Source organism: Acanthochromis polyacanthus, chromosome 11 (assembly GCF_021347895.1).
Source record: "Acanthochromis polyacanthus isolate Apoly-LR-REF ecotype Palm Island chromosome 11, KAUST_Apoly_ChrSc, whole genome shotgun sequence".
NCBI classification, from domain to species: Eukaryota; Metazoa; Chordata; class Actinopteri; family Pomacentridae; genus Acanthochromis; species Acanthochromis polyacanthus.
This window is the reverse complement of record NC_067123.1, coordinates 23,465,146-23,480,600: the sequence shown is the minus strand read 5'-3', so window position 1 is coordinate 23,480,600 and position 15,455 is coordinate 23,465,146. Positions and strand designations below refer to the sequence as shown.

The following is a 15,455-nucleotide window of genomic DNA, read 5'->3' as shown; positions in this document are numbered from 1 at the left end:
AGAACAGCAACATACGGCCTCGATCTCATGACGGCGTCCCGGCAGCTGACTGGGACGTATCAGTTCTAAGCCAGCTGTTACGGGTCGAGGGAAACCAGAACCGTGCACATGTGTGTGCATCTCTGCATAGCTGCGGACTTCCCACATTCACAGCATGCCAGAAATTCCTTGCTGAGGGATGTGTGGGAATGGCAGGAATTCCTTGAGGCTGAGGGAGTGGACAGGAATAGTGTGCCCATGACATGGACCCCTGACCGACATCATGATCACAGACTCTGTGAATCCTGGTTAGGAAAAACAATTACTGGACAGTAGTTGTGTTTGACCACATGCTTGCTTTGCTCATCAGTACTACACCATTTCCAACTTCTGAAAGGAATTCATTTCATTTTTCTATTTTAAATTGATATCATTCAAGTACATGTTTTACATTTCCCATGGGGGAGGTATTTCCTGCCCTACAAAGCCAACACCACTGAGAAAAACACTGAAATATGTAGTCAGATTTAAATACATTCCAGGGGTGGATGACACCGATACTGATTATTAGCAATAAAAGAGATTGATAACTGATGTTTAGAACTGATAAGTGTTTGTAGCTAAAATAAAAATCATTGTTTCAAAATGTACAACACAAACTGAAATACATAACTTTAGAGAAATGTCTTTGGTGTTTATGTTTTACTTACATTTAATTTAAAAAGAACTATGCACCATTTTTCCTTCACTGTTAAGAGGATATTACTCGTAATTTGAAACCAATCAGAAAGTGCCGATGGTGGGACATTGCGGCTAAAAAAATAAAAAAATACATATAATCGATTAGAAAAATGCTAAATATCCGATCTGATATTCATGCAGGCCAATATTTGTTCAGTCCGTAATGTAGCCATAGGCAAGATCTCCCAAACAGATTCATGTTGTATAAAACCTGTTAAGAGACTGGTTAGTGCCACGCCTCTCAAGCCTTGCACAACACATATTCAGTGTACAATGGCCATTTGTGATGAATGACTAAAAATATCTAGTTGTGAGTCAATCTTCAGCTCAATATTTACTGTGTAATAGACTTAAAACAATGTGATGGAGCATTACCAGATGGGACACCATAAAGCGCGACTGTCACACAAAGAGGGCGGCATGAGTTTGTAAAATCAATGACAACAGTTTAAACTACGCGTCGGACACACTACATAACAGATCATAAATTACAGCCTTTGCGATTGGCTAAATGCATTGTTAGGAATCGCAATTCTGATTTGAAAACAATGAACTTTCATCCCCAATGATCAACATCGTGACAGACTACTGTTTTTGTACTATGTGTATATATATATATATATATATATATATATATATATATATAAGATATATACATATAGTAGCTTACTGTTTAAAGAACAATTAGAAAGGATGACACAGAAGGGGGGAAACAGTAGCCTTTGTCTCTTCGCTCCTCCTGTTTGCTAATGTGTCTGTGGTTTCAGTTCTGCTAAGTCTGGGAGAGGAGTGTGTCATTTTCCAATCTGGCAGTCGATTTTGTAACAAAAAGAAAACTGCATTGTTCATTAGTTTCATTCTCATTACATTCCCTTATTTATTGTTCTATCTTGCCACTGTTCTCATCTACCTCAACCTTTTGTCTGCCCTCTTTGTTTCACACCATAAACTCTCTGTCCTCTTCTTCTGTTATTTCTACTATGCCATTTTGGTGTTTTCATTTGCAGCCAGCAATGCTGTGTTATTCACCTCCATTGTCTGCACTGCCATTAGTCTACTTTACGTCTTACAGGGAGCTCTTGCCCCACCTTTGTGTCCTAGTAAAGAATTTCTGATTAGCTACTGTACAGGTTGACTGACTGGGCACCGAAGTAGCAAGAGGAGCTGATCTGATTGGCCTCCGTGATCAGACACAGCTGTGCCACGATAACAATGAACCTACTGTGGTCACAGCTGGCACTGCCTATGTCACTGTACATACACAAACAAGTGGCCAACTAGTGATTAAGTGACATGCACCCGTGTGTTTAGCCGCTACAAAAAATATTAACCATTCATTGTAAGTTTTGGGAAAAACAATTACAAAAGCCTGCTCTTCATTATGACACAAGAACTCGCTTACTCTCCACTACCAGCTCTTTAAGGCAGATAGCTGTAAGTCTGATTGCATTTTTTACAGCCTAACACTCCTAAGGCTGTTGAGTAACAACCTTCAAACATTGCTAGAATGATTTCTCAGGCGAGTTGTCTGTATAGATCCGAGAGAGACGATGGACTTAAAGATGCAGTTTTCATGAGAGATGTTTAGCATTTATTTCATGCTGCACTGAAAATCAGGCGCTGTCGATGAAAATGGTATATCATTATCTAAAAACACCAAGTTGACAGCATAAGCGATTGAACAGATCAGTCTGGGAGCTTGTTTCCAAGCCACTCAGACTCTCCGTGCCCTTCCCCATTTTCCTCTTTTTGTCCCCAAATCTGAGTTTTGGCCTGGAAGATAGAAAGAGCGAGCGAACCATCTTTCCTTTACCTCCGCCTCTTTCTGTTCTCTCCATCCGTCCAGACCTCTAATAGCAGGGTAGGCTAACCGAGCGAGAAACAGGCCAGGGTTACCCCAGCGACCCAAACACAGCAGGGGAGGAGAGGAGGGGGGAGGGGGGAGGGGGGAAGCACAGAGAAAAGAAAGACAGAGAGAGAGAAAGAAAAGACGGCTTGTTATTGGTGCCAAGAGTTCATTCGTCCGGATCTTTTAATGCCACCTGATCCCATTCTGACAAACCGTGACAGGACAGAGAAAGCGCACCGTTTGGAACCCCAAGTTTCACCCATAAAAAGCTCACACTACCGCAATAGAGAGGAGAAAAACGCATATTTTACTTCCACACTTCCCTCCTGTCGCTGCCTGAGATTCCGCGCAACAGATAGTGATTTGTTCAACAGTGTAGTCATGTTTTCAGCAGCTGACTCCTGCTGCAGTTCACTGTCAACAGCCACTTGCAGCTCTGCCTGCTGCAACCCTTTTTCTGCTTCAGCTATTCCAATCCGCTCGAATACGCCATCTAGAGGTGATGCTTTTAGTCTGCAGGATGCCATTGATTACTGAAGATTTACACAAAATCAGCTCTCCAACATTAGAATAGGTCTGCATTTGGTACTTCCAGACAGACATGGCGATGGAAAGGTTGAAAGAGAGACAGTGACGCAAAGCACTCTGCAGCACATCTGTCAAGGTCCAAACGCATTAACATTATTACGTAACGGCACCCCACACCCTCCCCTTGCTACCCACTCTTCAGCCGCCCAGTCAGACCAGTCGAGGCCAACAGATGGACAGACTTTAATCTCACACACCCCCTTTCCCTCCCCTCTAAACCAGGAAGTGATAACTGGCAAGCTCCGGGAAGCTTAAGAAAAACACTTCCCTGACAGCTTCATGCAGACAGGCCAAACAGTAGCACCAAAGCCAAATACTGTCTACATATAATTGCATTCATGTTGCTTTCATCGACTTTTCCTGCGGGCACTGAAGCATCTCCATCAAGGCCCTGGGGCTTTGGAGCAACCTGCCAAATCACTGCCCTCCTTTATATCTAGGTTTAGAGGGTTTTTTGACTTTTCAAGGCCGATACTGTTGACACTCGCAGACTAAAGTCAATCATTTGCACAGCCCTCCTTATCAGACAAGAAACTTCAGCCTGTGAAATGTTAAAACTTTCCACTAAATCACAGGGGAGTCATAATCTTAAATATCAAACTGGTCATATGTTTCCTAAAAATGTCACATCAGAGGCAGGCAACAATGCCAGGCAGATATCAAAGCTCATATGAAGGAACCAACCATCAAATCCCATATTTGTAGGCTTGAGTGAGATTATGATAATAAAACCGGACGAATAAGTCTAACTGACAGGAAAGAAAACAAAAGAAAGTACATTTAAGGATGAGAGGATAGCAAATTGGATGAATAAACCATATTGGAAGAGACAGTATAAGCGTCCATCCCAGCTCATCACGGAGCAGTCGCTACGGAGACGGGCGTTAGATGTCATGTAGATGCCAATCACATTCTGGGGGCTATTGTATGTAATGGCGGTAAAGGAGGGAGGAGATGGAGGGATAGAGATGTGGGGGGAAGGGGAATCTAGGAGATGTGAGAAGATTAACGTGTGCGTATGACACTCTTATGTCCAATATCAATAAAACGCACAGCCCTCTTCTACCGTCACCACATACAGAAACAAAAACAGGCATAGCGAGGACGGAAAAAGCGCTGCCAAAGAGTGTGTTTGGGCTTGTGTATGTGCAATGTTTGTTTTACCTGCTATCTGGCTCGACACATCTCCTTTTGGCTCTTTAGGGAGGGATCCATCTGTAGGCACACAAACACAAAAAAAAGATAAATACTTACTTTACCAAAAAAGAAACAACTAATTTTGCTTCGTATTCCGAGTCAAAATATCGATGACATCATAAGGACGGATGGATGAAATGAAAAAGTAATTAAAGCACAACTTTTTTATATGCTATGTTGTCTTACAATGATGTAATATTTATTGATCCCCATAAAAAACACTGTATATACGGATATAAAAGTCTCAAAAATAACAGGGTCAACATATCATGAGCTGGAAGTAAACAAGAGAAAGAGTCAAATGCTGTGCCAGTGTCAATGCTAATGTCAGCATGCTAAAGCCAGTGTTACATGAGAGGGTCAAAGTTCCCTTAAGTCTGCAAGAGTCCACGTCGAGTTCTGAAAAGGTGGCTCCTTTTTAACCTGCTAGATCACCACAGCAGCTCTGGGCTTGGTATTGTTGGGAGTTTGGAATGTAAATCATTTTTAAGAAGTGTCTCCCCTTCACCATGTATTTCCCTGACTACACTCCTTATGAACCATAAAGATTCTCAGCTGAGGGAACATGTTATATCTTGAGCTGTATGGCAGTGAACCCACTGAACAGTTACAGTGGGCAAACTGTTGTGTTATCACGGAAATTTATGTAGAAAATGCATAAATATGTTATGTTTGGTCCTGATTTGCTGTCAAGTCTGCTGGACTGCAGCTGATAGAACTGGACTTAGAAAATTAATCACTCTAATGGTATTTATCACAGAGAATATTCAGTCAATCTGAAGATCACTATGATCTGCCCAAAAAAATACAGTGATCTCCACATATCGTTCATCATGGAACAGAGTCAGACCTAATTGCACTTTCATGTTTAAATGTATAAAGTTTACTGGCTCTAATATGCAGCTGTCACGTTAGAAATAAGCAGCTGCATTGAGAGTGCAACAGTAAACATTATCCTCTACTGCATCATTTGCAGGATCCACGTTGCTTTTTAACCTTGATAAAATTTTATATGCTTTATAGCTCTCCAGTAAAACAACCTGTTCCTCCTTACTAAAGTAGGCAGCACATGATAGGTTTGTTTTGTTTGAGAGAAGAGTCAAGCCCTGTTGCACGGAGCCTGATGAAGAAAACTTGGTTAATAAAGAAGGTTGGGAACAACCATTGTGATGACCACTATCTCTGATCAGGATGTTTAAAGCTGTGTTAAGCAAGCAGGCCAAATTTGTTGCACACATTTTAAGCAGGCTAGAAAGCAGTAAAATAACAACAGTTTTGTGTCCACTGTGTCTGCAGGTGTTCTTTAGGTAATCAAGATTTGAATTCCTTTTTCTCAGAATACGACCATATTATTTCCAACATGTAAGGTTCACCCTGCTTGCAATTTTAGGTAAAGTCTAGTTAGAGTTAGCTTGGTTACTGACATTAGTTAAACACGAAGTAGAGCTAAGGCTGGTTAGACTGTCATTGCTGGTCATTAACAAAAGAAAGCGACTAATTTAAATTTTGTCCCGATGACAACGTTACATGAAAAGTCAGAGGATCATTGAAGATACCACATCATGAGGGGGTCATGAATGTCTGTACCAGATTTCATGTCAGTCCATCCGATAAATGTTCAGGAATTTCACTCCAAACCACAACGAACAGCTGCCTATCAGGATAATATGCCATCCATCCTAGCGTGGCAAAAAATGACCGGATAGCCTAGCAGTTGATGATCGAATGTACAACCATGCTGGATATAGACATTTTCTGCATTGCTTAACAGCAACAACTGGGGAAAGAGGGTGATGTTTGTCCAGCGCAAACAGAGCTGAGGCTTTCACAATAAGGGTTTTTCATTAGTCAGGCTGATGAACAACATTAGCTTGTTCAGTAAAGCGAAAAAACAAAGCAGCCACAAGGACTTAGTCACAGAAGTCTTCATTTTCAGAAATGTGAGCACATACACTGTGAGAAAGATGCCACTGCTCGTCCCTAATCATTAAAACCAAGGTACCGGCAATTTTGGATCATTTCCATGTTCCTGAACAGAACAAATTATCCGTTTAAACTGGACCAGTGCATGCAGGAGTCATCTTCTCATCACCCTAAAACTCATGACTGAGGCAGACTGGTTTCTCAGCCAATACAACAATCGGCCCATTGATCTGGCCTATAGCTTGTGTGTGAAAGAGGTTGCTGCTGTGACTGAGGGAAAGACACGGTCAGTGTCATGTGTTGTCAACATGCAAACAGGCTGGACGCTCGACTGGCTGACTCAGTGACACATGCTCCCTCTGTTCTGACTCAGGATTACTCCTTCCTGCTCAATCTTGCGTAGCACTGCACTGAGGCAGAGAGAAGCTAATCGTTGTGCTGCATATATGGTCTGTATCATCAACTATCCAACATGTACTAGGACACACAGTTGGATTTTGATGTAATACCTTGGCAGGCTACAGTACATGCACACAAATTTCTGTATTTCTTTCTTCTGCATTCCAGATTCAGCAAAAGCGCAGCATCGAAGCAAGAGCAAAATGTAAACACAGTCATGGAAAACGAAGTGAAAGTAAAATCTCAAGTTGCACACGTTAATACAGAGGCTCAGTTTTAGAAACTACCAGGTATTCCTTTAGAAAAACACGCAAATCAATTGTGCTACTACATTTCTTTTTCTCACTAGGAAACCCTACGTGTCTGGATTGCACTCAAACATCTGAGTTGTGAATTTCTGCACTGGTATTACAGTCCGACCTTTACTACTGAACACAGATATTTTGGCAGTAATAGTTGTAGTCACAATTAGGTAACAGTTTAAAGCATGGCCACAAGAGTTTTAATTAAAGCAGAAGATATCGGCAGTTCGGTTTTCCTTCAAAACTGCATCAAAAAAACAACTACACAGAGGACAATCATCCACCTCCTGTTATGTTCGTGTCATACTGGACTGAAAATAGAGAGACTCTTAGTAAAGATGTCTGTACGGTTGTGTAACAGCTAAAATACCACAATATTCATCTATTTCGAATAACTGCCTTGAACAACAGACATTTAGATATTAAATTCTGACTGAAAACAGACCTGAACAGACAGGTTTGCAGTGCTTTATTTGGAGCAAACCAGGAAGTCCGGTTGCAGAATAATGCAATAAAAGTCTCATAAGACATCAAACACTGCACAAAAGTTTAACCCTTTAAGCTTCAGTCAATTCCAGCCGTTTTCAGTACAAAAAAATCGCTAATATTCTATTTTTAAATGAAAAAAATTATGAAAAATACAGGGAATATTGGACGCACATCGCGAGGTGCATTTCCTTGAAAACGACCGATTCGTGGATTTTATACCGACTTCAGGACATGTTTTGGACAAAATAGTTTACTGGCTTGTGTTGTCTGGATGTAAAAGGTTGGATTATGGCCGTTTTTTGTGGAATCGTTTTTTCTGTGTGTAATAATGAACCCGGAAATGTGAGTCGCGCTGTGTGCGTTGAAGCCGTGTATAGAGAACGGATGGATGAATATTTGTTTTTGTCGGACAAATGTGTTTTTCTCACCCGCTGTGGTAATCACATCTGAAAGTGGTTTATACCGGCGGATTCATGAGAATCTAAGCTTTCCATCGGCGTATAGTGTTTGTATAATCGGGTTTGCAGTCGTCGGACATTATTGAAATTCCTATGCAAATTAGTAGGTGTACCGCCGGTGGTACACCTACGACGCACTGAAGCGTAAAGGGTTAAAATCCTCAGAGAGAGGAGTTTACAACTGTCTTTTATCACAGCATTCACGAGATTAACATTATATATTAAACAATCAAGACTGCACACTAGCCTGTGTGTGACTGGACAATGTAACATTTTACTAAGTGTTGTGAAGTTGCAGCAAAAGTTGAGCTTGGTTCAACTTCTATTTGCCTGACTGACTCCGCGTTGTTTTGCTAGACCCATCTGTGCTGCCTGGTACCTCTTTCATGTTGCCGACTGGCTCAATTAAAACCAAAGACGTGACTGTGATCTTTTACCCGGGACTAAAGTTGGCTAAGAACAGGCTCATGCTGATGAGACATTAGTTGTTTTTTGTTTTTTACATTTGTTTAGCTTAACATTGCTAAATGTTATTAAGTCAAATATTTTGAAATCCTTGTTAGCTTGTTACAATTGTGACGAGGATGTTGATATGAATGATTCATACTAGGGACATAAAGACAGCCGATACTTATGTACCAAGTTGACGTCAAAATTTAGAAGACAAGACAGCGGTTGTTTTTCTACAAAGATATCCTAGATGCAGTAGGTTCCGTAAACTCTGCACAATAACAAGAACATGTGGAATGGCAGGTTGTGCATACAGTAACAGGTCTGTTGATCAGGGACAAGCTACAGATGATCAAAAGCCAGAATGCAAACATTTAATCAAACAGAGAAAACACCACAAACTTAACTAAGAACCTCCGAGATCAATATCCAGATCTGTGCACAGAATTTCAACAGAGTTTCAGATGTTTTAACTTCATACAACATGGAATTAAAAAGCCGACATCATGAAATGTTACTGTTGCCGTTTGTGAATTGTGACGGTATTTCACAACATATGGCAAACAGGACTCAGAAATGCTAATGTTGGCTTGTTTCAGCTAATGAAACAATGGTTCATAGCAACTACTTCATATTTTTCTTATATTTTATAGTGGTTAATTAAAAACATTATGGTGGAATCACACAACCTTTCAAATTGCAGTGTGGATCAGAATAAATCTTATAGCAAGCCATATTCTTCTGTGTCGATCGGTCTTATATATAATATGAACATAATATGAATATAGCTTCATAACCTACATGGAGCCTGGAGTTCAGTTGTTGCAGGTCTTTTCTCATGATATGAGTTGGGAACAGCTTATCACATTAAAAGGCCACTGTAATTACTGTTCAGCTTTGTCAACAAATAATATTGTGCAGGCATTTATGTGTGCTGTTACGCTACGTGTGCTGCAGTTTTTATTACATTAAAAAGCTTACTTTGAAATGCATTTGTTTATTTCATTTGATATCATATTTGGTACTGAGAATTCTGCAAATTCAGTAGTATTGATGGCTAATGTCTGGTATCATAACCTCACTACTTTGCACATGACATAAATATGACAGTAAGACTGAAACAGAGGAGCCAGCTGAATAGATCAAACCCCCATGGCAGGATGTACTTATTCGCTAAAGGGACACCAAGCATAAACAAGGTGGAAAAGAAAGAGATTCTCTGCAAGGACTAATATGCCTGTGTCATATTTATTCCCTTTATTGGCTAATTCATTCTGAAAGAGAGAATAGTTCCCCACATAACTGGTTCCCTTCTGGCTGCTAGGGTAAGTACGGTATGATTTAACAACACTTTGCTGGTGGCAGTTTCCATTAATGAACATATAGCAGCAGAGTACACACAAAACTACACAAGAGCAAACTTGCCGACAGACAGAGCCAACGCCACAGGCCTCATGAACATAACAAAAAGCTCCAACACACACACACGCACACAGACAGCATGGGAAAGCAGAGCTGAGCGGTTGAGAGAAACACAAAGATCCCAAGGGAATTTTCTCTAAAGCCATGTACCTGGGAAAACTTCACAGAGAATAAACGGGATGAAGGGGAAAAGACGAGAAAAAAGGAAGGCAAGACAAAGACCAAACGCCCACATACTTCACATATTTGCAATGCCAAAGATGTCCACTTAAGCCACAGTGTGCAACAATGTAATACCAGACTACAGTAGTGGTTGCCCACAACTTATCACAATCTAAACAATGAGACTTGTAGTTGAGCCAGAAGTCAAACATGCGTAGACTAAAAGGAGATAAAGCCCGACGTATGTGTGCATAAAGAGATACAGACACGCATGCAGTCATGAGAGCAGGCTTTTCCTCTGCAATGTGGCCGTTGGAGCAGTGGGTTAATCCAGCCACACACACACACTGAGCCAACTTTGTTAACAGACCATAGTAGGATAAGCCCACCGCTGAAACGTCGGCCAAGCTGTTTGGATAAAGCTAAACAGATCACACACGCATCAAACGACCGTTGAGGAAGTGACAAAGCAAAAATTGTAAACGGGCCCAATCGCATAAAACATCCAGACTCTGCTCCGTCCAACAGCTAGACACAGTGAACTCACCTAGACTTCAGCTTCTGCTCAACACTGGCTATGCTGTATCCTAAACTGAGCTGCCTTCCACATACAGCTCTCTCTTGTCCCGACACACACCGTTTCTGACTCTGAGCCCGCATTAACACAAGACCACCCTTTCTGTGGGCCCCTGCCTTCCAGTTCTCGGCAAGCACACTCATCGTTTGACTCACGCACAAATAGGAAAGACCCCCTTTCATTTAAAAATACCTATTGTCTGGCTCACTCTCACAGAAGTGAGGTGTGAGGCACAAAAACAATGAGCAACACCCTGCTGTCAAAGCTGTCTCGGAGAGGGTGGCTGTAGATATAGCTGTAGGGGAGTAGCAAACATTTAAATGTCAAGGGCCATGGACAGCACTTCCAACAACACATTACCTAAGGGATCATCCATCTGAGAGGATTTTTGCTGCTTGGCACAATACATTACTCATTATACATCCCACAAGACATTCGGGGAACAGAGAGCACTAGTATTGGATTATACGTTGTATAAACTGAAATCTTCAATTGAGCTACCGGAATGGTTATTTGGAGAGAAAAAGCCGTATTGTTATGCCTAATACTTGCCTGTGTAGTTTCTGTGTGCTTAGAGGATTAAAAAGTACAACCACAATCGGATAGATCAGGTCTACACTACGGCTTCCAGATACCAGAATTTCTTCATCAAGGACTTGCAATTTGGCGCAACAAAGCCAAAGCATAATTCTAAGAAGTCACTACATTGTTATCCATCCTCCAGAATATTCTGTTATTATATTGCAAAGTATTTGTTTAGAGCCTGCTGCGACTTCAAAACCTGACATGCGGCCCACTCTGTATATGTGCTTACTTGCATACTGCAGACAGGAAACATTAAAAATGCAGATGGCCAACTACCCAGCGAAACCCAGGACATGTGCACATTTACACACATGTGAAGGCACAGTTAAAACACAGATAATCACAGTTTAACCCTTATTTAGCTACAAACATCATTCACCTTGATTCAAATTATAAAGTCCTTCTCCAGTCATTGAATTAAGCTTTTTAGAGTCATCTCGGTGTATTAAAGTTACATATTTCAAAATGGTTTTTCTGTTCCTTAATTAAAATGGATTTAGATTTGATTATAACTATATTTTACTGCAAATGCACACACGGACAGCTGCAGATAAAATGGACATGCAGTTATTAGAGTATTCTTGAGTCAGCTGAAGTTTGACTGGAGAACATATGCAGTAAGTCAATACGTAGGTAAGAACACTGCTGAAGAACATTCATGGAGAACCCCCTGCACATTGACAGGATTGGTTCCTTACTGTTACTACCTATGTAATCCAACTATGAATCTGTCTTTCTGAGAGGGTCATCAGTACACGTCAGCTTAAAGATGTCTTTTAACATATGAAAAACACCACACAGACATGTTAACGAGGTAAAAAGCAACAACTTGATTTATACCAGTGGAGTCAAACATCACTATTACTTAAGCCACTTCAGGCTCATATGTCTAACTCGTAATTAATCATTTTATTCCTTAAACCTGCTTATTGTTTGGTGATTCTACCTATAAGTATGAAGGGATCAACTAGTGTGAACTAAACAGACAGTTCCTCTTCATTCCAAACATAGCTAGAACATTAAATACATCACTGCCTGTGCACGACTTACCAGAAATACACATCAGACTGAATCTTTAATCAAGCCTAAATCTATGATTTACTCAGATGTTTGTGTATATTCTTTGAAATATTTCATTAGATCTGTGCTCTTCAGTAATGATCCACTAACATGCCATTTTTCTAGCCATCTATATCATCTGTCCTCACCTGGGATCCCTGGTGTGTAACAGTCCCTGTTGGATAGCTAAGATGAAAAGCCCAGCTCTGCCCTAAAGATCAGGACTAAAGGCCACTGCTTTAAACTGTTCCTCATTCTACCTGGAGACCTCTGGGACTAACTCAAGGACCTCAGCGTTCCACAGCCTTTACTTGAAGACACAAAAGGCCACTGACTGTGATGTTTACAGTGGATCAATTTCTCTTGGTTACTGGCCCTTAGCAAGAGAGAGAAAGGGGGTAAAGCGTAGTAGTCAGAGGAAGAGACGGGGACAGAAAGAGAAAGTGAGCGAGATAGGGAGGGCAACAGTGAGACAGCAGTTTAGAATGCACGGGAGACCCAAAGAAAAAGGAGTACAATGGTCTTTCAGGACTTGTCCTAGTTTGGTTCACTCTGTCTCTTCCAGCTCTCAAAAATAGGAGCACAGACAATTTTGGCAAATCTTTCACACTGATCCTAATCAATTGCAAGGTAATTCAGTTCTTTCAGTGACCTCTTTCATTTAGCAGTTTTAACACAGGTTGGCACTCAAATATACACTTCTTCTTCTCTTCATTATATTTCCAAGGGCTGGCTCTCTCTCGCTGCCTCTCTTTCTCCGTCTTTGAATCTCACAGCTCTTTCTCTCCTTCCTCTTTCACCTGCACTGAATAGACTCACTTATTCGCTCGAACAGGACAATATAATCATTCACTCACTCCAAGGCTTATTGTTTATGCTCCTCTTACAAGAATGCGTAAAGAAAATAGCTATCTGCAAATGGGATTTCACGGCAACCTGCACCCTTCCCCTCCCCTCCAACGTACCTCCTGTCTTATCCTTCTTCTCCATCTTCTCTCCATTTTTCTCTTTGTCCCCTCGACTCTTTTCCCTCTCTTGTTCCAGTTTGTTTTAAGAAGACAGCGGCAAGCCGGCAAATTTTCCCCGAGCTCACACCAATTAGCTATCACGCCGGAGAAATTACAGAACGAGAGCACGGCAGATGAGAGGGAAAAGTGGGACAAGCTCCTTTTTATAAACACACAGAGAGGCGAGAGGTTTGCATATCTGGGTGCATGTGTGTGTGTGTGTGTGTGTATGCATATATGTGTGTGTACACTGTATGTGTGTTTCAGTTGTTCCTAAGAGGGAATTTAAATAACTCTTTCATTCATACATCTGACAAACACAGTAATAGTTCAATTCCCTGGCTAATGGGCTAATAGACTATATTTGACATTATTATATTACACTTTTGAGTAATTTGAATGCAACAGGGCAAAAATAGCGCTTGCTGGGATCAACTGCCACTCAGTAACTTCTCCTTGCCTACTTCAAATACAACTGTAAATAACTTGTATTATCCGATCTGATTCACAAGCATTCTGATTGACAGCTATGTTACTACATGAGCAATCTTCTTTGTTTACATTTGAACCACATGTGCTGCTTCGTTTTCATTGCATCCTGATCCTCCCTAAGTTTGATCCTCTTTATTCAGATATATTATTAGCTCCTATCAGCTGGCCTTTGGTCTTATCTAGTCCGTATCTGGGCGGCGACCTCTGTGTCTGTTTGTGTGAGCAGTAAAGGCTCACTGATAAAAACAGGCCTTTGCAGACCTGGTTTACATAGGCCTGTTGGGAAAGAAATGACACGGGTCAGATAGACCGACATGGTAGCTGTTGTTGCCATGGTGACAGACTGAAAACACAGCTTGGACACAAAAAAGCACGATAAAACATGCACCTAAAGCAATAAAAGCTTTCTTTCCTCCATGTATTTTTTGTGCGAATGCTAAAGCATCTACTGCTTCTTCTAAATCAAGCCACTGCTTAAGCATGAAAGCTGCACATGGTACACTGGTTTGCTGCCTGGGACAGAATCTCAATACGCGGGGAAGATATAACTAGAAATGCCAAAGCAGAAAGTCGGTAGCTATGAATGGTACTATGCGTATTGGTAGGCTCGATAGACTTTCTGATTTGACTCAAAGTTTTGCCACATTTTATTTTAGTGTAGATTTGAAATGATTGTTCCAACATTTTAGGAAATATCACCAGTCAGTTTATTAACCAGAGTTAGATGACAAGGTTGATACCGCTCATATACACACGTGGACAAAATTGTTGGTACCCCTCAGTTAAAGAAGGAAAAACCCACAATTCTCACTGAAATCACTTGAAACTCACAAAAGTAACAATAAATAAAAATTTATTGAAAATTAAATAATCAAAATCAGCCATCACTTTTGAATTGTTGATTAACATAATTATTTAAAAAAAACAAACTAATGAAATAGGGCTGGACAAAAATGATGGTACCCATAACTTAATATTTTGTTGCACAACCTTTTGAGGCAATCACTGCAATTAAACCATTTCTGTATTTGTCAATGAGCGTTCTGCAGCTGTCAACAGGTATTTTGGCCCACTCCTCATGAGCAAACAGCTCCAGTTGTCTCAGGTTTGATGGGTGTCTTCTCCAAATGGCATGTTTCAGCTCCTTCCATATATGTTCAATGGGATTCAGATCTGGGCTCATAGAAGGCCACTTTAGAATAGTCCAACGCTTTTCTCTCAGCCATTCTTGGGTGTTTTTGGCTGTGTGTTTTGGATCGTTGTCCTGTTGGAAGACCCATGACCTGCGACTGAGACCGAGCTTTCTGACACTAGGCAGCACATTTCTCTCCAGAATGCCTTGATAGTCTTCAGATTTCATCGTACCTTGCACACTTTCAAGACACCCTGTGCCAGATGCAGCAAAGCAGCCCCAAAACATTACTGAGCCTCCTCCATGTTTCACCGTAGGGACAGTGTTCTTTTCTTCGTATGCTTGGTTTTTGAGTCTATGAACATAGAGTTGATGTGCCTTACCAAAAAGCTCCAGTTTGGTCTCATCTGTCCAAAGGACATTCTCCCAGAAGCTTTGTGGCTTGTCAACATGCATTTTTGCAAATTCCAGTCTGGCTTTTTTATGAGTTTTTTTCAGCAGTGGTGTCCTCCTTGGTCGTCTCCCATGAAGTCCACTTTGGCTCAAACAACGACGAATGGTGCGATCTGACACTGATGTACCTTGGCCTTGGAGTTCACCTTTAATTTCTTTGGAGGTTGCTCTGGGCTCTTTGGATACAATTC

At 41.0% G+C, this 15,455-nt stretch overlaps 1 protein-coding gene across 5 annotated transcripts in view; it reads right to left on the bottom strand.

Annotated features, from left to right (window-relative positions):
* The window catches only part of trioa (trio Rho guanine nucleotide exchange factor a), an 87,078-nt gene that overhangs the window by 58,591 nt on the left and 13,032 nt on the right, over positions 1–15,455 (bottom strand). For all 5 annotated transcript variants that reach the window (XM_022205381.2, XM_051955030.1, XM_051955032.1 and 2 more), the window contains exon 2: positions 4,322–4,372. In XM_022205381.2, coding sequence (XP_022061073.1) covers positions 4,322–4,372 — 51 coding nt within the window. The remainder of the gene's footprint in view (positions 1–4,321; positions 4,373–15,455) is intronic.